At 45.6% G+C, this 21,944-nt stretch overlaps 1 protein-coding gene across 1 annotated transcript in view; it reads right to left on the bottom strand.

The window, feature by feature from the left end:
• Positions 1-20,508, bottom strand: part of LOC120997125 — a 71,110-nt gene extending 50,602 nt beyond the window's left edge. The window contains exons 1-4 of the mRNA XM_040427076.1: positions 20,414-20,508; positions 17,554-17,686; positions 12,019-12,200; positions 8,292-8,446 (exon numbers count right to left, since the gene is read on the bottom strand). Of these exons, the coding sequence (XP_040283010.1) occupies positions 8,292-8,446; positions 12,019-12,200; positions 17,554-17,686; positions 20,414-20,453 (510 nt within the window). The 5' untranslated portion in view covers positions 20,454-20,508. The remainder of the gene's footprint in view (positions 1-8,291; positions 8,447-12,018; positions 12,201-17,553; positions 17,687-20,413) is intronic.
• Between the last annotated feature and the right edge of the window lie 1,436 nt (positions 20,509-21,944).

Genomic DNA, 21,944 nt, shown 5'->3' on the forward strand with positions numbered 1-21,944 from the left:
CACAGTGTAGATGCCAAGATACATCTGACCATAGACACGTGGTCTAGCAAACACGGGCAAGCAAGGTACATAGCTTTCACTGCCCACTGGGGGAACCTTCTGACGGCCGTCAAGCATGTAACCTGTGGCTCCCGTGTGGATTTGGTGTTACCGCCACGGATTGCATGCAGGCCTGCCTCTTCTTCTCCTCCTCCTACTCCATTCTCCGTCTCCTCCTCTGCTGACTCCGCCTTTTCCACTGCTACCGCCTCTTCCGTTGTGCCCCCCAAGCTCCCCAGAACCTATTCGACGTCCCAGGTGAGATGTTGCCATGCTGTGCTGCGGATGTTGTGCCTGGAAGCCAAGAGCCACACCGGTCCTGCACTGCTTTCAGCTCTGCGGTCACAGGCCGATCAGTGTGTAACCCCGCTCAATTTGACAGTTGGTAAAGTGGTGTGCGACAACAGTGCCAATCTGATGAGCTCGTTGAAACAGGGAAAGATGACACACGCGCCGTGCATGGCACACGTCCTGAACTTAGTCGTGCAGTGATTCGTTGCCAAATACCCTGGGGTCCAGGATGTCTTGCGGCAGGCCATTTTAGAAGATCTTACACGGCCATGGCTCGCCTTGCTGACGTTCAGTGGCGACACCACTTGCCTGTCAGACATCTGGTTTGTGACAGCCCAAAGCGCTGGAACTCCACCTTGTATATGCTTGATAGGCTGCTCCAGCAGTAATGTGACATTAACTACTACCTGTACGAACTCTGCAGCAGGACATGTTCTGGGGAGCTTGGTTTCTTTTCACTGCGCCAGTGGCTGCTCATGCGCGACGCATGCAGACTTCTGTGGCCCTTTGATGAGATCACCAAACTGGTCAGTTGCAGCCAGGGCGCCATCAGTGACATCGTACCTTACGCCTTCTTTTTGGAGTGGTCATTGCGTCGTTGATCAAGCCATCGAGGAGCAGGAAGATGACGAAGTCGCAATGCTGAATGAATTCCCAGGGGGGGCTACTCCATCTGTGACAAGTCAGCAGGAGTCTGAAGAGAAGTCAGAGGAGGATGGTGGCTGGGGGAGGAGGAGGAGGAGCAAGAAGAGCAGGCTTTGAGGAGGACTTCAAACTTTTCGGGGATCCATGGTGTTGTCCGTGGCTGGGGGGAAGGAGAGCGAGGCTGACATTCTCCTGGGCCATAAGCAGGAGCCAGGGCACTCCACCACTTCCAATTTTGTGCAAATTGGGGACTTCATGCTCCAATGTCTGCAGAGGGAACCATGTATAAAAAGCATAAAGGGCAAGGACCAGTACTGGGTGGCAACGTACTTAGACCCCGGTACAAACACAAAATGGTGGACATGTTACCAGCATCACAGAGGGCTGGCAGAATGCAGCATTTCCAGGCCTTGCTGCGCGAGATGCTGCATTTCCACCCACAGCGAAACAGGTGCGGGAACCAATCCTACCGCGCCTGCAAGAAGAGGGCGGTTTGAAGATGTGTTGGTCACTACGGATATGAGATCATTCTTGCAGCCAACCCATTGACAGCCGCCCGCCGGATCCAGCTTCAGGGAACGCCTAGACCGACAGGTGTCCGACTACATCGGGTTAATGGCCAATGTAGACGCTCTGAGAAGCGAGGAACCCATGGACTACTGCAGGCACTACTGGGTGTGCAGGCTTGACCTGTGGCCAGAGCTGGCACAATTTGACATGGAACTCTTGGCTTGCCCCTCGTCAAGTGTCCTGTCTGAAAGGACGTTCAGCGCAGAGGGGGGATCATGACTCGCCTAGCTCACGACAGTGTGGACTACCTCACATTTCAAAAAATGAATGAGGCATGGATCTTGGAGAAATTGAACACCTGTGACGACCACGTGTAATTGAATTTCCTTATGCCAGCCCACACATATCCGCCACCACACAGAACAAAGAATGGTCCTTGTCTTATGTACACTGCTCAAAAAAATAAAGGGAACACTTAAACAACACAATGTAACTCCAAGTCAATCACACTTCTGTGAAATCAAACTGTCCACTTAGGAAGCAACACTGAGTGACAATCAATTTAACAGGCTGTTGTGCAAATGGGATAGACAACAGGTGGAAATTATAGGCAATTAGCAAGACACCCCCAATAAAGGAGTGGTTCTGCAGGTGGTGACCACAGACCTCTTCTCAGTTCCTATGCTTCCTGGCTGATGTTTTGGTCACTTTTGAATGCTGGCGGTGCTTTCACTCTAGTGGTAGCATGAGACGGAGTCTACAACCCACACAAGTGGCTCAGGTAGTGCAGCTTATCCAGGATGGCACATCAATGCGAGCTGTGGCAAGAAGGTTTGCTGTGTCTGTCAGCGTAGTGTCCAGAGCATGGAGGCGCTACCAGGAGACAGGCCAGTACATCAGGAGACGTAGAGGAGGCCGTAGGAGGGCAACAACCCAGCAGCAGGACCGCTACCTCCGCCTTTGTGCAAGGAGGAACAGGAGGAGCACTGCCAGAGCCCTGCAAAATGACCTACAGCAGGCCACAAATGTGCATGTGTCAGCTCAAACGGTCAGAAACAGACTCTATGAGGGTGATATGAGGGCCCGACGTCCACAGGTGGGGGTTGTGCTTACAGCCCAACACCGTGCAGGACGTTTGGCATTTGCCAGAGAACACCAAGATTGGCAAATTCGCCACTGGCGCCCTGTGCTCTTCACAGATGAAAGCAGGTTCACACTGAGCACATGTGACAGACGTGACAGAGTCTGGAGACGCCGTGGAGAACGTTCTGCTGCCTGCAACATCCTCCAGCATGACCGGTTTGGCATTGGGTCAGTAATGGTGTGGGGTGGCATTTCTTTGGAGGGCCGCACAGCCCTCCATGTGATCGCCAGAGGTAGCCTGACTGCCATTAGGTACCGAGATGAGATCCTCAGACCCCTTGTGAGACCATATGCTGGTGCGGTTGGCCCTGGGTTCCTCCTAATGCAAGACAATGCTAGACCTCATGTGGCTGGAGTGTGTCAGCAGTTCCTGCAAGTCGAAGGCATTGATGCTATGGACTGGCCAGCCCCTTCTCCAGACCTGAATCCAATTGAGCACATATGGGACATCATGTCTCGCTCTATCCACCAACGTCACGTTGCACCACAGACTGTCCAGGAGTTGGCAGATGCTTTAGTCCAGGTCTGGGAGGAGATCCCTCAGGAGACCGTCCGCCACCTCATCAGGAGCACGCACAGGCGTTGTAGGGAGGTCATACAGGCACGTGGAGGCCACACACACTACTGAGCCTCATTTTGACTTGTTTTAAGGACATTACATCAAAGTTGGATCAGCCTGTAGTGTGTTTTTCCACTTAAATTTTAAGTGTGACTCCAAATCCGGACCTCCATGGGTTGAAAAATTTGATTTCCATTTTTTTATTTTTGTGTGATTTTGTTGTCAGCACTTTCAACTATGTAAAGAACAAAGTATTTCAGAAGAATATTTAATTAACTCAGATCTAGGATGTGTTATTTTTGTGTTCCCTTTATTTTTTTGAGCAGTGTATATACAGTGGCATAAAAGGCCTTTTCTGTCAGGTGAATGCCTAATTTTTGGGGCCTCTACTCCAGTGGCCTACAGTGCAATTTTTATCAAGTGACCGCCTAATGTACCTCCAGCCACAGAATCACAAGTTCTTTTGTGTCAGGTGAATGCCAAATTTTTGGGGCCTCTACTCCAGTGGTCTACAGTAAAAAATTTATCCAGTGACCTCCTAATGTACCTCCAGCCACAGAATCACAAGTTCTTTTTGTCAGGTGAATCCAAATTTTTGAGTCCTATACTCCAGTGGCCTACAGTTCTATTTTTATCCAGTGGCCGCCTAATGTACCTCCAGCCACAGGATCACAAGTTCTTTTGTGTCTGGTGAATGCCAAATTTTTGGGGCCTCTACTCCAGTGGCCTAGAGTAAAATTTTTATCCAGTGAACGCCTAATGTACCTCCAGCCACATCAGCCAAAGTTCTTTTCTGTCCGGTGAATGCCAAATTTTTGGGGCCTGTACTCCAGTGGCCTACAGTAAAATTTGTATCCAGTTAACGCCTAATGTACCTCCAGCCACATCAGCCAAAGTTATTTTCTGACCGGTGAATGCCAAATTTTTGGGGCCTGTACTCCAGTAGCCTACAGTAAAAATTTTATCCAGTGACCGCCTAATGTACATCCAGCCATAGAATCACAAGTTCTTTTGTGTCAGGTGAATCCCAATTTTTGGGGCCTCTACTCCAGTGGTCTACAGTAAACATTTTATCCAGTGACCGCCTAATGTACCTCCAGCCACAGAATGACAAGTTCTTTTGTGTCAGATGAATCCTAATTTTTGGGTCCTATACTCCAGTGGCCTACAGTCCTATTTTTATCCAGTGACCGCCTAATGTACCTCCAGCCACAGAATCACAAGTTCTTTTGTGTCAGGTGAATGCCAAATTTTTTGGGCCTCTACTCCAGTGGCCTAGAGTAACATTTTTATCCAGTGAATGCCTAATGTGCCTCCAGCCACATCAGCCAAAGTTCTTTTCTGTCCGGTGAATGCCAAATTGTTGGGGTCTGTACTGGCTTACAGTGCAATTTTTATCCAGTGAACGCCTAATGTGCCTTCAGCCACATCAGCTAAAGTTTTTTTCTGTCCGGTGAATGCCAATTTTTTGGGGCCTGTACTTCAGTGATTTACAGTAAAAATTTTATCCAATGACCACCTAATGTACCTCCAGCCACAGAATCACAAGTTATTTTATGTCAGGTGAATGTCTCATTTTTGGGGCCGTACTCCCGTAATCTAAAATAAAAATCTTCTAGGCTCCAGCAGGGCACATTTTTGAGAGTTTCCCTTTAAGACGCATAAAAATGTCCCCTTATTAAAATACATATTTTTTGGTGGGAATTTTTGCCAATGATTCCCCTTTGGTATATCACAGTACCTGTTGTGGGACTATATGTGTACTTCTAGTAAGTGTTTGCTGACTGAAAATATGACCTGAAGGTTTTTCAGGTTCGCCTGCCATTAAAGTGAATAGAGCCCGCCGCGAACATTTGATTGCGAACGCGTGAACGCAAATCGTCCCGGCCTGCAGAGGGAAGCATACATAATCTACCTGCCACTGGGTTCTGGCTAGGGGCGGGCTGGGCCGGGGGGCAGGGAGGCAATTGCCCCCCAGGCCGCCCTTAAAAAACGGCCGCTATGTCTTTAACAAAAAAATTTTTTTTATTCCTCAGGGCCGCACCGCCGATCACCACAGGCGGCGCGGCCCTGGATGTAATTGTGGCGGGCAGTAGGAGATGAGCGCTTCCATTGTGGAAGCGCTCATCTCCATATTCATCTGTATCGCCGTCCTCAGGACAGCAATACAGATGGCTGTGCTGTGGGGCAGGGGAGGGAGAGGCGTGTCCCCCCCTGTTCTTCTGATAGGCCGCAGGCACTAATGCCTGCAGCCTATCAGAGGCCGACTCAGGCAGCGAGATGACGTCATTATCATCGCGCCGCCTGAGCCTGCAGTACACAGCAGGGACACAGGCTGGAAGAGGCCTGCATCGCTGCTGATGGAGGTAAGTATTAGTGTTTTTTTTTTTTTTCTTTGCGGGGGGAGCTATCACTATGGCTATGGGGGAGCTGGCACTATGGGGGGGGGGCTGGCACTATGGCGGGGAGCTGGCACTATGGGGGAGAGCTGGCACTATGGGGGAGAGCTGGCACTATGGCTATGAGGGAGCTGGCACTATGACTATGGGGGATCTGGCACTATGGGGGGGGAGCTGGCACTATGGGGGGGCTTGCACTATAGGGAGAGCTGGCACTATAGGGGGGCTGGCACTATGGGGGAGCTGGAACTATGGGGGGGCTGGCACTATGGGGGGGCTGGCACTATGGGGGGGCTGGCACTATGGGGGGGGGGCTGGCACTATGAGGAGGGCTGGCAATTTTAGGGGGCTGGCACTATGGGGGAGCTGGCACTATGGGGGAGCTGGCACTATGGGGGGGCTGGCACTATGGGGGGGCTGGCACTATGGGGGGCTGGCACTATGGGGGGAGCTGGCACTATGGGGGGAGCTGACACTATGGGGGGAGCTGGCACTATGGGGGGAGCTGGCACTATGGGGGGGCTGGCACTATGTGGGGGCTGGCACTATGGGAGGAGTTGGCACTATGGGGGGAGCTGGCACTATGGGGGGGCACTATGGGGGCATTTATTACTGGCACATTATGGGGGGGCACCATGGGGGAGAGGAGCACTATGGAGGTATCTGGGGGCTCTAAAGGGGCTTTTTTTTATTATTGGCATATTATTGGGGGCACTAGAGGGGAGAGAGGTACTATGGGGCATCTGGTGTTACTATAGGGGCATTATTTGGGGGCACTATGGGGTAGAGGGGGCTCTAAAGGGGCCTTTTGTATTGACACATTATGGGGGGCACTATGGCATTTGGTGGCACTAAGGGGGCGTTTTTTACTGGCACATTATGGGAGGCACTATAGGGGAGAGCGGCACTATGGGGCATTATTTGGGGGCACTATGGGGGAGTGGAGCACTATTGGGGCATATGGTGCCACTAAGAAGGGGCATTTTTTACTGGCACATTGTGGGGAAGAGGAGCACTATAGGGGTATCTGCGCTGGGGGCACTAAGAATACTGGCATATTATGTGGGACACTATGGGGAAGGGGGAGAGGAGCACTATGAGGGCATTTACAATTACTGGGGCACTATATAGGGGTATTTTATACTGGCATACATTATGGGGACATTAGCTCAACTGCAGGCACTAAGCGTGGGTATTTCATGTACTGTCATATTATAGGGAGAATTAGTACTACTAGGGGGTATTATGGGGAGCTTTACTACTACTGGGGGGCTATGGGGAACATGATTACTAGGGCACTATAGGGGCATTATTACTGCTAAGTGTGCTCTGGCAGAGAATTATTTCTATTGGTGGGATTTTGGGGAGCACTGTTACTTTGGGGGCACCCTGGCATAGTATCAGCTTAGCACAATTATTTTTGGGGGACAATATCTTTATACTATTGGGCACAGTTATTTTTTAGAGCACTGTGTGCCAATAATTGTTTAAGGGGGCACTATCTGTGTGGTAGTAGTATTTCCAGGGGGACTGTTTCTGCAGTATAGTATTGGGGGTGGCAGGAAAGGGTGTTCAGAAGATGTGAAGATGATGGAAATGTGGGAAACTAATGTCTGTTTCTCAATCTCTGCAGAGACGGGAGATGGCAGAAAAATCATCATGGCGGTCTGGTCTGAATGGAGAAGATAAAGAAAGAGAACGTCTACAACAAAGGTGACATCACTGGATGTAAGAGGTATGTGGTGCTATGTAGGAGAGGAGATGCTCCGGCTCCCCCCCCTGCCATTTGCAGAAGGAGGATTCAGAGCTGGGTGAGGACGGCCAAAGGGGGCAGCAGGCCACGGGCAGGTAGCAGATGGTGGGGGGGAACCACAGGCCTTGAGCAGGATCTGGGGAGGGAGGAGAGCGGAGGAGCTTCCTGGCTGTAGCCTGCTGTTTATTGTATAATGTGAAGCAGGCAGTGCAGCCAGGACAGACCTCCCCCTCTCTCCGTATGATGTGTAGAGACAGGCCTCAACTATAGAATGTCAGCTGTACAGTGTTTGTTGGGAGTGGCCTATTATATGTAGGAGGGGCTTTTAATAATGGGCGGTGCTAAAATGGGCCACTTGACTGGATTTGCCCCCCAGGACTAAGGCTGCCAGCCCTCCCTGGCTCCTTTGGTTCATGTCTCAGAGCTCCGATCACTGCTTTTCAACTTCTGGAGTGGACAGGGGTCACTTGTGTAGCTCATGACTGCCCACATTGTGATGTGTCCCCCATAGTGGCACATCGCAAGGTCAAAACCTTTAGGCTAGGTAAATATTTTCAATGGAAGTTCCGTTAGGCGCTTATGTTGCAGATTCCGGCAAAAAAAAAATTCTCTTTCTACATCAGTAAAGAAAGATGGAAAATGCACTGCAGATGTGAACCTAGCCTTAGCCACATGGACAGGAATTAAATTAAATCAATGGGTCCTGACAAAATATTTAATGTCTATAAGCATTTTTATGGGTAATCTATCACACCAGAACTGGAGCTCTGCAGATGTGTCATTGCACACAACCACATCTCCTTTCCCTCGCAATACACATCCTATGATCATCTCTGTGATTGTACATAGTTAAACCTACATAAATAACCATTTGATTGTTGAAGACATGAATATTTTACATATGAAAGCACTGACAATGTGTAAGTGTTTAATGTGATATGAGAGGCCTTACCTGTGACAAAGCTGACACTTTAATAATAAAAGTCATTTTTTTCTCATAGTTTGTCCCGGCATATTTGATGTGATATAACAGCAGTGGGGCATTGATATGTACTAATATGGTGTCTGATAAAGGAGTCACAGCCACCTCTGGAGGACTAATAATAGCTGAAAGAAAGAAAGGCATTAGTAAAAAAAAAAATCTGTTAAAAATGGACAGTTTTAGGCTACTCTCACACTTGCGTTCGGAGCGGATCCGTCTGGTGTCTGCACAGACGGATCCGCTCCTATAATGCAAACGATGATATCCGTTCAGAATGGATCCGTCTGCATTATATTTCAGAAAAAAATCTAAGTGTGAAAGTTAGTCAGACGGATCCGTCCAGACTTTGCATTGAAAGTCAATGGGGGACGGATCTGTTTGAAAATTGCACCATATTGTGTCAACTTCAAACAGATCCGTCCCCATTGACTTACATTGTAAGTCTGGACGGATCCGTTTGGCTCCGCACGGCCAGGCGGACACCCGAACGCTGCAAGCTGCGTTCGGGTGTCCGCCTGCTGAGCGGAACGGAGGCCAAGCGGAGCCAGACTGGGGCATTCTGAGAGGATCCACCTCCACTCAGAATGCATTGGGGCTGGACGGATCCGTTCGGGGCCGCTTGTGAGAGCCTTTAAACGGAACTCATAAGCGGAGCCCCGACGCTAGTGTGAAAGTAGCCTTAAATGGATGTTTTTTTTCACTGTCATGTGCATGTCATCTAAGGCTCCTTTCACATATGCATTTTCCTTTCAGGTTTTGAGTTCCGACTGAGGATCTCAAACTCGGGGGAAAGTGCTTCAGTTTTGTCCCCATTCATTGTCAATTAGGACAAAACTGAACAGACCAGAATGGAATGCATAGAGCTTATGGTACTTCCTCTTCTATTAAAAATGGTTTGAATGTGGAATTTGTGTCCCAAGTATTGTCACATGATTTGGCTTTGTCAGGTTCACTTACAGTCATGCTTATACTCAAGTGCGTATGCACCATAAAGGCACCGCATGAGGTTGACACTGGACTCTAGGACAGAAGTAGCCCAGTTCTGCTCGGTGAGTATGACAATTATGGTTTCCATTTAAGAATGTTAGTCTCCTGTGTCTGCTCAGCAACTGTTGGGGTATAAAGAAAAATATTCGAGAGCTGTTCATCCCTCCACAGCTATGCATCTCATCATTTTTATAAGATACAGTTGTGTTCAAAATAATAGCAGTGTGTTTAAAAAAGTGAATAAAGCTCAAAATCCTTCTAATAGCTCTTATTTCCATACACACAAATGCATTGGGATTCCAAATCAAAACAAAAAAAATTGAAGAAAAGTGATTATTAGACTGTTCAAAAAAATAGAAGTGTTTGTATTCTTCTTTACAAACTCAAACATTCACTATATGAATTGAAAAATGTTTGAAGATTTTGCTTTCCTTTGAATCACTTCACTAATATTTAGTTGGATAACCACTGTTTCTGAGAACTGCTCTACATCTGTGTTGCATGGAGTCAACCAACTTCTGACACATGTGAACAGGTATTCCAGCCCAGGATGATTGGACTACATTCCACAGTTCTTCTCTATTTCTTGGTTTTGCTCAGAAACTGCATATTTTATGTCACCCCACAAGTTTTCTATTGGATTAAGATACGGGGATTGGGCTGGCCACTCCATAACGTCAATCTTGTTGGTCTGAAACTAAGGTGTTGCACGTTTACTGGTGTGTTTGGGGTCATTGTCTTGTTGGAACACCCATTTCCTCTTCAGCATAAGGCAGCATGACCTCTTGAAGTATTCTGATGTATTCAAACTGATCCATGATCCCTGGTATGCGATAAATAGGCCCAACACCGTAGTATGAGAAACATCCCCATATCACGATGCTTGCCCCACCATGCTTCAATGTCTTCACAGTGTACTGTGGCTTGAATTCAGTGTTTGGGGGTCGTCTGACGAACAGTCTCCGGTCACTAGACCCAAAAAGAGCAATCTTACTTTCATCAGTCCACAAAATGTCTCTTTAGGCCAGTCAATGTGCTCTTTGGCAAACTGTAACCTCTTCAGCCCATGTCTTTTTTTTCAACAGTGGGACTTTGCGGGGGCTTCTTGCAGATAGCTTGGCTTCACATAGGTGTCTTCTAATTGTAACAGTACTCACAGGTAACTTTAGACCTTCTTTGATCTTCCTGGAGCTGATTGTTGGCTAAGTCCTTGCCATTTTGGCTATTCTTCTATCCATTCGAATGGTAGTTTTTCGCTTTCTTCCACGTCTTTCAGGTTTTGGTTGCCAATTTAAAGCATTTGCGAACATTTTGGCTGAGCAGCCTTTCATTTTCTGAACTTCTTTATATGTTTTCCCCTCTCCAATCAACTTTTTAATCAAGGTACGCTGTTCTTCTGAACAATGTCTGGAACGATCCATTTTCCTCAGAATTTCAGAGAGAAATGCACTGTAACCAGCATGTACAACATTTGCTGCCTTCCTTCCTTACATAAGGGTAATAATTGCCACCTGTTTTTCAAAGAATGAATGACCTCACTAATTGAACTCCACACTGCTATTATTTTGAACATGACCCTTTCAATAAGTGATTCAATTACACAGAATCAGCAGCATTTATGTCATGACCAAAAACAGTGATTGATCAGGTTAGTGATGTCTGACTGCTATTATTTTGAACACAACTGTATGTGTTCTATAAACAAGATGGACTCTTCGATGTTAGGCCTGGACTGTTATGTTTGAGTTATGGTTACAAAAGATGGAATGAAGCAAAATAACAGTAATACAATAAAATAATACAATAAGAAGGGGTTTAGAGGAAATAATAAAGGCACTTTTATATGAGGTTGCCGTACAACAGCTGGGCCCAAAGATGTATAATACATGCTGCAGCTGCTGAAGAACCTCTGTATGTCAGTGGTATGGAGACACAGGAGAAGGCAAAATCTGCAAAAGTGATCCGTGACTGATGGCTTCTGCATGAATAGATGAGTAGTGCTATTTCTGCATAATTGTGGGATACGTTCTGTATATTATTAATAGTTGTTCGTATAATGACGGTACATAATGATGGAAAATCATTATTTATGTAATATTCCCCACTACATTTTCATATTGTAGTTCACCACATGCAATTTAAAGGGATTGTCTCATCTCCTTCTTTTACCTCTTCAGCAGCGCTAGATCGCTCAACGTCATGTTTGCTGAGTGCGGGGGGGGGGGGGGGGGGGGGGGACCTTTTGTTTGACTGACAGGCAAGCAGCACTGTGGTGATGTCATAGTGCCGCTTGCCTGCATGTGCGTGCTCCCAATGTCTTACAGTTGAATAGCTTTTCTGAGCTCAGCAGCTGCTTTTGCTGTGCGTTCCAGAACAGAACTGCTCCAGCGGCCGGACCAGGAACTACAACGCTTGCGCATTTATGCGCACTCCCGCCCGGCCATTAGACTAAAAAAAAGATCATACCTCGCATGCGCTGCCACCGCTGCTGGATCGCAACGAGCAATAAACGAGCAGTAAAACGAGCAGTAAATAAAGAGGGGGAAGGGGAGGCCTAACAGGAAAACGAGGCACTTCTGAAAATGTAATGTATTTCTACAGGATGGCATCCAATTATGGAGATGAGACGACCCCTTTAATAAACATAGACTGAATGAAATACTGGTGTTACTTATCACACTTGAAACATAACAAGATCTCATCAACTTACTGTCTTCTATGGGTTTAAATTCTTTACTTATTTTCCACGAAGATTTAGCATTTTTTGCCCTCACTATCACCTTGGCAAATATCTTTTCATCTACATTCTCTTTCATCAACATTTCTGCAGAAATATTGCAGAAGTTCTTTGTTCTGTCACAATCAGTTTTCTGCTGCCACCCATCTCCATACCTGGAAATTACGGTAATAATGGAAACATTACTTATAATCGTAAATAATATGACATTTGTTGAGATATTTCAGTTCCTGTGAAACATGAATACAGTGGCAGGATTTCTTTCAATGTGCCTGCTGCTATGCTAAAAAATACCAGAAGAACATTTGTTTAAATGTAACCTTTTACCGTACTGAATGGATCCGTAATGTAAACTAGACGTGGCCGATTTTTTTCCTGTTCAGCTGCATTAGGCCTCTTTCACACTACCGGGTTTTTTTTTCGTTTTGCGGTCCGTATACGGTCCGTATACGGAACCATTCATTTCAATGGTTCCGCAAAAAAAACGGAATGTGTTCCGTATGCATTCCGTTTCCGTATTTCCGTTTTTCCGTTCCGTTGAAAGATAGAACATGTCCTATATTTGGCCGCAAATCACGTTCCGTTTAATGGCTCCATTAAAGTCAATGGGTCCGCAAAAAAACCGGAACACATACGGAAATGCATCCGTTTCCGTTCCGTTTCCGTTCCGTTTTTTCTGAACCATCTATTGAAAATGTTATGGCCAGCCCAATTTTTTCAATGTAATTACTGTATACTGTATATGCCATACGGAAAAACGGAACGGAACGACGGAACGGAAACGGAAACACAACGGAACCACGGATCCGTTAAAAACGGAACGCAAAACACTGAAATGGACATACTGTAGTGTGAAAGAGGCCTTAGAGTAAATCTAGCTGAACAGGAAAAAAGCGCACACATCTGGTCGGGATCCGGGCAGAAGAGGCTGCAGCCTGTTCCAGTGCCGAATAATATATAAAACATCTTGACCCAACAGATTATTACCAAGCGCTCATTAGACAATATGGCTGGACATCTCCTTGAAGGGTGGGTTCACATCAGAGTTATGGATTCTGTTATTGCATGGTTATAACGGAAAATAATGGAATTCATAAGATGGAATTCAAAACAGAAACCTTTAGAGGCATTCCATTTTGATCCGTCATAATAGAGATCTATGGACAACCATAATGGATCCGTCTGGTTTTCGTTATGCAGGACGGAAAAGAAAGTTAGAAGTTAGCCAAGAAATTTGATTCATTACGAATTAATTTATTAACTAATTGCTGCAAGTCAGGTATACTAAGCCACTCTGCCTTAGGCCTCATGCACACGGCCGTGTTCCACGGCTGAGAGCTGTCCGTGGTATCCCGGCCTGGCATCCTGCTGATAGCAGGAGCGTGCGGCGTCATAGCAACCAATGATGCCGTGTGCTCCTGCTGTCAGCAGGATGCCAGGCTGGGATACCACGAACCGCTCTCGGCCGTGGAACACGGCCGTGTGCATGAGGCCTTAGAGTACAGCCGCACGGAGAGGCCGTGCTGCAGGCGGGTTGCAGCCATGCTGCAGTGAAGACCCACGGGGCCAATTAGACCGCAGCTGCCTTTCATTTAATAATGAAGTCCACACTGTAAAGTTGGTCTTCATTGTTAATGGCCGCACTGCACTTTTAATCAGGGGCTGTTGCTGGTATGGGGGTTTGGCTGGTTAGGATGGGGGTACAATATCCATATTATTGCTGTTCTGGCCTGTAATTTCCTGCAGGTTATCTGACAGTAAACACTGAATATTAATCACCTCCGGCATACCCACTTCTCCAGCGCTCTCCTGCCCTACAGGTGGGAGCCCTTCTTCTGCCATCTGCTTTTCCTCCTTTTCCCCATCATCTAATATAAATGAGAATATGTCATCAGGAGCATCCAGCTCTCCCTCTCTCTGCATCTCCCTAACTTTTCTAGGACATGGAGACTTTGAAGGATGATTTGGAAGAAGTAAAGCCAGCATAAGAAGACGATAGTCATCATTAAGACCTGGCCCCTCTAAGGATGGTATTGGTAGGCAGGATGACAGTGGAATAATAACGGCTTCCATCTTATTGGTATTGAATTACATATCTTAGTTAACGGCTGATGTAGGAAAACGTAAATGTAGGAATAAATAAATAAAACTGACGCAGAATATGTCTCTCTGCACTCTTCCTCTCCAAAATGTCTTGTTTTTATCGTTTTTAGCAACACTGTCCCTAGCACATGAGCACTTGTCACATCTCTTCCTAGGGTCAGCATACAGGACATTGGCGGAAACCGCCAGTGATGAGGGTTTTATAGGGCTGTGACATCACAGGGTATGGCTATCTGTGGACTGGGTGGCTGCATGGCATTATGGATGATCTCGCTTTCCCAGGCTTCTTACTCTCACTTTGTAACATGTGCAAAAGCCATTTTAGAAAAAAATTATTTGTTACCACAAAGCACGAGGAAATTCAAATTCATTGCGAATCCTAAAAGTTGGACCAAATTTGGCTTTGAATGCTTTGCTTCGTTAGATCAGCTGTTGGAGAAGGAATCGGTGCTCTTGTTAGCGCGGCAGTCTTCTCTGTGCTTGCCAAGCACAGCACCGTACATTGTATAGCAGCTGTGCTTGGTATCGTGCTAAGCCCCATTGAAGTGAATGGGGCTGAGCTGTGATACCAAGCAATAAAATAATAAAAGTATTTTTCATGAAAAAAATCATCAAAAGCTGTCAAACTTCTCAGTTTGCAATGAGATATAAGAAAGGAGTTCCTATAGTTGAATATCAAGAGATTAAAGATGGTTTACCGGGACTTGTGACCAATGATGACCAATTCTCAGTACAGGTCATCAACAGGGGTGGACTGGCCATAGACTCTACAGGAAAATTTCCAGCTGGGCTGATGCTCAGGAGGCTGCCCGAACCGTCCTCACGGCTGGCGACCTGGTACATAATGATCTGATGCTTTCAGCATTAATTAATGCTAGGAGCATCAAGTACTTATGTACCTGGCAGGCAGCCGCAAGTGCCTTCCTGAACTCAACTGTATCACCATCCTCAGGACCAGGTATGGACTGGCCCGCAGGGGAATCCCCGGTGGGCCCCTGACAGAGTTGGCCCCCAATTCCCCCCAGCACAGCATCTCAACTAGCCTATGCCCATACAAACAACTGGGTAGATTATTTAACAAGCTACCCAGTTTATTATTATAGACGCATTGTGAGGCTAAGATGACTTCTAGGTACAGAGGCAGGCCAGACGGTACTTTCTTTTCCCATGATCTGCCTTCTTGAATTTGTTGCAGAAATCCCTACAATTAATTATTTTGAGCATCTTATTGCTGCCTGGCACTGTGTAAGCAGGGAGTATTTGCATGTAGCTGTACAGTTGGCCCCCAGAATTAAATTTTCTGGACCTAGGCACCCAGTCCGACACTGTGATACCATTGAATACTGTGGTGAGAGCTGTGTCATTTGCTTCTTTTGAGGCAGAATTTTGTGCTGCACTATGGCACTTGTGTAGGTTGAGGCAGTATATTGTACTGTCTGCTGAGGCAGTATATTGTGCTGCACTGTGGCATTTCCTTCTGTTGAGGCAGTATATTGTGCTGCACTGTGGCATTTCCTTTGTTGAGGAAGTATTTTGTGCTGCACTGTGGCATTTTCCTTTGTTGAGGCAGTATATTGTGCTGCACTGGGGCATTTGCTTCTATTAAGGTATTACATTAGTATTTTGTGCTGCACTATAGTATTGCAGGCCCAACCTACCTGCACCTAGGTTTTTGAGGGGGAAAATAAGAAAAAAAATATTTTGAACCAAAAGGTGTGCTTTTGGTGGGTTTTGAACTAATGGTGGTCGGTGGATGACACTATTGTGGGGGATCTGTGGATGACGCACTGTTATGGAGGGGATCTGTGGATGATACTGTTATGGGGGATCTTTGGATGGCACTGTTATGGGGAGGGGGATCTGTGGATGGCAGTGTTATTGTGGATCTGTGGATGCTACAGTTATGGGGAGGGGGATCTGTGGATGGCCCTGTTATGGGGGATCTGTGGATGGCACTGTTATGGGAAAGGGGATCTGTGGATGGCACTGTTATGGGGAGGGGGATCTGTGGATGGCACTGTTATGGGAAAGGGGATCTGTGGATGGCACTGTTATGGGAGGGGGATCTGTGGATGGCACTGTTATGGGGAGGTGGATCTGTGGATGGCACTGTTATGGGGAGGGGGATCTGTGGATGGCACTGTTATTGGGGGGATCTGTGGATGACACATATTTAGCATCTTATGCTATATATGTGTCATCCACAGATCCCCCCCATTACAGTTTCCCCCAATACACCGTGACCCTCCTCTCACAGCAGTATTCATATGTAAACTGTAATCCTTAAACTCTTCTTAACTTTAGTTAAAGTAGCGCTATCCCGTGTATTACTACTTTCCATTAAGCTCCCGTACCGTAGCAGGCAGAGCGGCAAGCAGAGCGGCCGGCAGCGTAACGTCACTCACGTCACGCGCCTGCTCCGTCTGCTTCATTCATAAAGTGGGAGGAGCATGCGCGGGAGGTGACGTTACAGCTGCCGGCCACTCTACCTTCTACGGGAGCTTGATAGTAATTAGTAGTACACGGAATAGCGCTACTTTAACTAAAGTTAATAAGAGGTTAAGGATTACAGTTTACATATGAATACTGCTGTGAGCGGCGGGGCTCAGTGTAAGAGTACAGTGACTGCACCTGGCCCCACCGCGATTCCAGCAGTTGCCGGCCTCCAGCCCCTCCTCCCTCCCCCTGATACATCGCCACACTGTGCGTTTTAGGCTGGGTTCACACCTGAGCGTTTTACAGCGCGTTCCTACGCGCAGTAAAACGCTCAACAAGGAGAAACCAATGCTTCCCTATGGGAATGGTTCTCACCTGGGCGTTTTACAGCGCGTACGATCGCACTGTAAAACGCCCGACGCTCAAACAAGTGCATGAGCGTTTTTTCGGGCGTTTGTCGCGCGTTCCCGTACATAGACTTTCGGGAACGCGCGACAATGTGTGTTTGCTTGTCTCTGTATGCGCGCTTGTAAACGCCCGTACAATCGCGCATACAGAGTGCTCCTTTCAGAACGCTCAGGTCTGAACCCAGCCTTATGGGGCGAAAAATATGGTACTTCTTTCATTCCTGCCTACTTGTGTTGCCCCATCTTCTGTTGATTTGGACTCGCCTACAACAAAGGGCCACTTTTAGTTTTTTTTCCAGTGCCGCTTTCAGTTCCCAGTCCGCCCATATTCATCAATATCAGATCAGTGGATGTCCGACACCTGGAACCCCACAAATTGTCTGTTTTAGGCAGCCATCAGCGCCTGAGACTATAGAGTGCATGGGGCTGGAGGCAGATGTCTAGGTTTACTTTGCCAGCAACAGAGCTGCAGGAAATATCACATCTTATCATAGCAGACTGTTGAAAAGAATACAAACCATGCCATACTCTTAAATGCAATATATGCAAATAAGATACTTACACTTTGTACTTGACCTCATATGTGCAGGTAAGTTGGCCATCACATGTTGTTTCCCAATGCAATATTGTGCAGAAGTTTACAGAACGGAAAAACACCTTTATAACGCCCAATGTCATGTGTACAGAGGACACATCTACAAAGACAAATAAAAAAAAGTTCCAGAAATTGTTCTTTTGCCGCAATGTCACTTATTACTATTTATACAGTCACACATAGAACTTCTCTTATGCTTGCTAAACTGATATTTTCTATTTTCTGGACAAATCTAGAACAGTGTATTATATGAGTGATCAGAGGATTGCACTTTCATGTTCCTAGTGAGACATAGAAAAATCAAGTAAAAAAAAGTAAAATAATACTTAAAAAATACATAATTGGTACGGTCACATCTTTAATGACCCATACAGTAATATGATCAAATTTTTTATGCACACAGTGAAGATCATAAAAAATAAACCTCACAAAAAACTATAAAAAGTCATCAAAAATTCATATGTACCTCAAAATGGCACCAATGAAAATGACAACTTTCCCCACAAAGAATAAGCTATCTTACAGCACAGTTAATGGAAAAATAAAAAGCTAATGAAACTTTCAATGCAACAACAAAAAAACTATTTAATTTGTCATTTTTTGTGCAAAAGTATAAAAACATAAAAACGATATGTATGGTGTAATAATATTATGGCATATGGCATAATCATACTAATTCATACAACAAAGTCACTTATAGAACACAGTGAACCTATCCAAACAAAACCCACAAAATAATTAATTGCTGTTTTTCAAGACACACCCCAAAAAAGTAACAGTTAGGGCTCATGCACACGACTGTATGTATTTAGCAGTCAGCAAAACCGGATCCGCAAAAAATACGGATGACATCCGTGTGCATTCCGTATTTTGTGGAACGGAACAGCTGACCCTTCATAGAACAGTACTATCCTTGTCTGTAATGCCGACAATAAGGCCTCATGCACATGACCGTATGTATTTTGCGATCCGCAAATAATGGATCTGCAAAAAATACAAATGACGTCCGTGTGCATTCCGTATTTCGCGGAACGGAACAGCTGGCCCTTCATAGAACAGTACTATCCTTGTCCGTAATGCAGACAATAATAGGACATATTCTATTTTTTTTCCGGAACAGAAATAAGGACATACGGACATACTTCCGTTTTTTTTGCAGACCCATTGAAGTGAATGGTTCCGCATACGGTCCGCAAAAAAACGGAATGGACATGGAAAGAAAGCATGAGCCCTTTTTTAAAAAAAACTGCAACGTCCTGAAGTCTAAAATAGGACGCATCCTTAAAGGCTTTTTTTTACATGCATTTTTTGGGGGAGTTTTTTAGACTATGAAAACACAGTGTGCGCAGAGAGTAATTTAAGAGGCTAGAGGCCATTTCATATAAATGAAGAGGAGACTGGGAATAAAAAAGGAGGGCATAATATATTTTAACTATGCATTATTGCGAAACTTTTATTGTTGATCAGAGGGTCGCTTTAAGGAAGAGGGGGTATTTTTGTGTGTACAAATGTTAAAAATGTATGCAGCAATAATATTTTCTTAATAAATTATACTATAAATGGGAATAATACGTAAAAATGTAATTGCATTAGGCCTCTTTCACACTTGCGTTGTTGGGATCCGGCATGCACTTCCGTTGCCGGAGGTGCCTGCCGGATCCGGAAAAACGCAAGTGTACTGAAAGCATTTGAAGACGGAACCGTCTTCCAAATGCGTTCAGTGTTACTATGGCACCCAGGACGCTATTAATGTCCTGGTTGCCATAGTAGGAGCGGGGAGCGGGGGAGCGGTATACTTACAGTCCGTGCGGCTCCCCGGGCGCTCCAGAATGACGTCAGAGCGCCCCATGCGCATGGATGACGTGATCCATGCAATCACGTGATCCATGCGCTTGGGGCGCCCTGACGTCACTCTGGAGCGCCCGGGGAGCCGCACGGACGGTAAGTACACTGCTCCCCCGCTCCCCACTACACTTACCATGGCTGTCGGGACTTTAGCGTCCCGGCAGCCATGGTAACCACTCTGAAAAAGCTAAATGTCGGCTCCGGCAATGCGCCGAAACGACGTTTAGCTTAAGGCCGGATCCGGATCAATGCCTTCCAATGGGCATTAATTCCGGATCCGGCCTTGCGGCAAGTGTTCCGGATTTTTGGCCGGAGCAAAAAGCGCAGCATGCTGCGGTATTTTCTCCGGCCAACAAACGTTCCGTTCCGGAACTGAAGACATCCTGATGCATCCTGAACGGATTTCACTCCATTCAGAATGCATTAGGATAATCCTGATCAGGATTCTTCCGGCATAGAGCCCCGACGACGGAACTCTATGCCGGAAGACAATAACGCAAGTGTGAAAGAGCCCTTAAACAGGTTATTTCAGTTTTGTCTAGCTACAAGTCTGCAATAATCAGCACTACAGGTTAACTGTACAGTATGTCACCTTATTCGATAAGATGTAACCTTATAGAGATCACAGACCCACTAATTGTTACAGAGCCACAAAGCCACTTAAGATGCACACCCAAATCACGAGATTAAAGTGGCAGATGTAAAAGACAATGCAGAACATATCAATTATTCTTCAGATTTACATGTACAAATACAGTGGACTTAGTAAAACCTAATGTTTCAATCTTATCAAAAGGAAATTGTTCTCTAGAGGAAAATGATGTTTAGGAAAGATTATTCTGATCCCATCAGTTATTATTCAGGCAGGTACAGTGCAGGAGAACTTGTGGGTAGAAAGAAACCCGAAACAGAGAATAAAAGACAATTTGATTTCTGTAAAAAAAAATCACAATAAATAGATTAATAGAAAAATAATACTTACACCAACAGCTCCACATACACAGTTTCAGGAGCAGAACCATTTTGCTGGTAGTGAAAGTTTGCTCTCAGAGGTTTTGCATGGCAATTTGACTTCTCTCTCAGTTAGCATAGGAAAATAATTTAAATAACTTAAATCAAGCTGAGCTGTAGTACCAGGTACAAACCAAAACATAGGTGTGGCTTTGTTTTTGGATGACAGTAGCCATGTTTTTATTTTCCTTTTTAAAGATGTGGATAATTCTTGATCTGCTTCTATTCTATTGCAATACTTTCAGTGCAATTATTATGAGGCAGGCACTTTTTCTCTAGATCCCTCTATCATATCATCTTTAGAACACAATGTATATAATCTTGGAGGATATACACTGCTCACAATAAGTTAGGGCTATTTGGTTTGTGGGTGAAATTTCAGGATGAACCTAAAATACACTCTTACCTTTACAGGTGAACTTAATGTGATATTCTCTAAACTTTTGAATGCACTTGTCCAACTGTTTAATGCTTCAGTACTTTTTGCACAACTTGCTGTTCTCTAACAAGGAGCTTAATGACAAAAATCACCACAGGTGTTTGATCCAATCGCCCAAAAAATTTCCTGATTCACATTTTCACATCATGAGGCCAAGACGACACCTAAGAATTGATCAACAGTACCTTGCCATTGCGAGGCTTCCATCAAGATGTTCTCAGATGCCACTAAGCTTAGAGTGGCACAGAGTGTCATTAGCAGGTTGCAATAGAGATACAGAGAGACTGGAAGAGTCATAGAAAAGCATAGAAGTGGACGTCCTTTGGCCACATCCCACACTGATGACCGCTTCATTGCGAACAGTGCCCTATGTAACCAGATATTGAATGCCACACAACTCCAGGCACATTTAAGGGAGGTGAGAGGCACCCAAGTGTCACGTCAGACAATTCGAAACCATTTACGTCAGCGTGGTCTGCGTAGTAGACGACCTGCAAGGGTAGCAGACCACAGGCGTCATGTTCTTGCATGGGCCAGGGAGCACCTACGCTGGACGATGGATTAGTGGGCCTCCGTGCTGTTCACTGATGAAAGTCGATTCACCTTGAGCAGAAATTATGGTCGCCAAAGATGTTGGAGACGTCAAGGAGAGTGCTATGCATCATCCACTGTTGTCACCAGACGAGCCTTTGGAGGTGGTGGTTTTACAGTGTGGGCAGGTGTGTCTAGTCAGTAAGCAACTGCCCTACACATGAGTAGTGTATATCTCCAACTGCAGTGCATATACTGTATGTATAAATAAGCTGAACAGCATAATACCATCTGCCACAGTTAATAAGTCAGCACTAATATATATATATATATATATATATATATACAGTGGGGGAAATAATTATTTGACCCCTCACTGATTTTGTAAGTTTGTCCAATGACAAAGAAATGAAAAGTCTCAGAACAGTATCATTTCAATGGTAGGTTTATTGTAACAGTGGCAGATAGCACATCAAAAGGAAAATCGAAAAAATAACTTTAAATAAAAGATAGCAACTGATTTGCATTTCAT

The sequence above is a fragment of the Bufo bufo genome, chromosome 4, assembly GCF_905171765.1.
Source record: "Bufo bufo chromosome 4, aBufBuf1.1, whole genome shotgun sequence".
In the NCBI taxonomy this organism is placed as follows: Eukaryota; Metazoa; Chordata; class Amphibia; order Anura; family Bufonidae; genus Bufo; species Bufo bufo.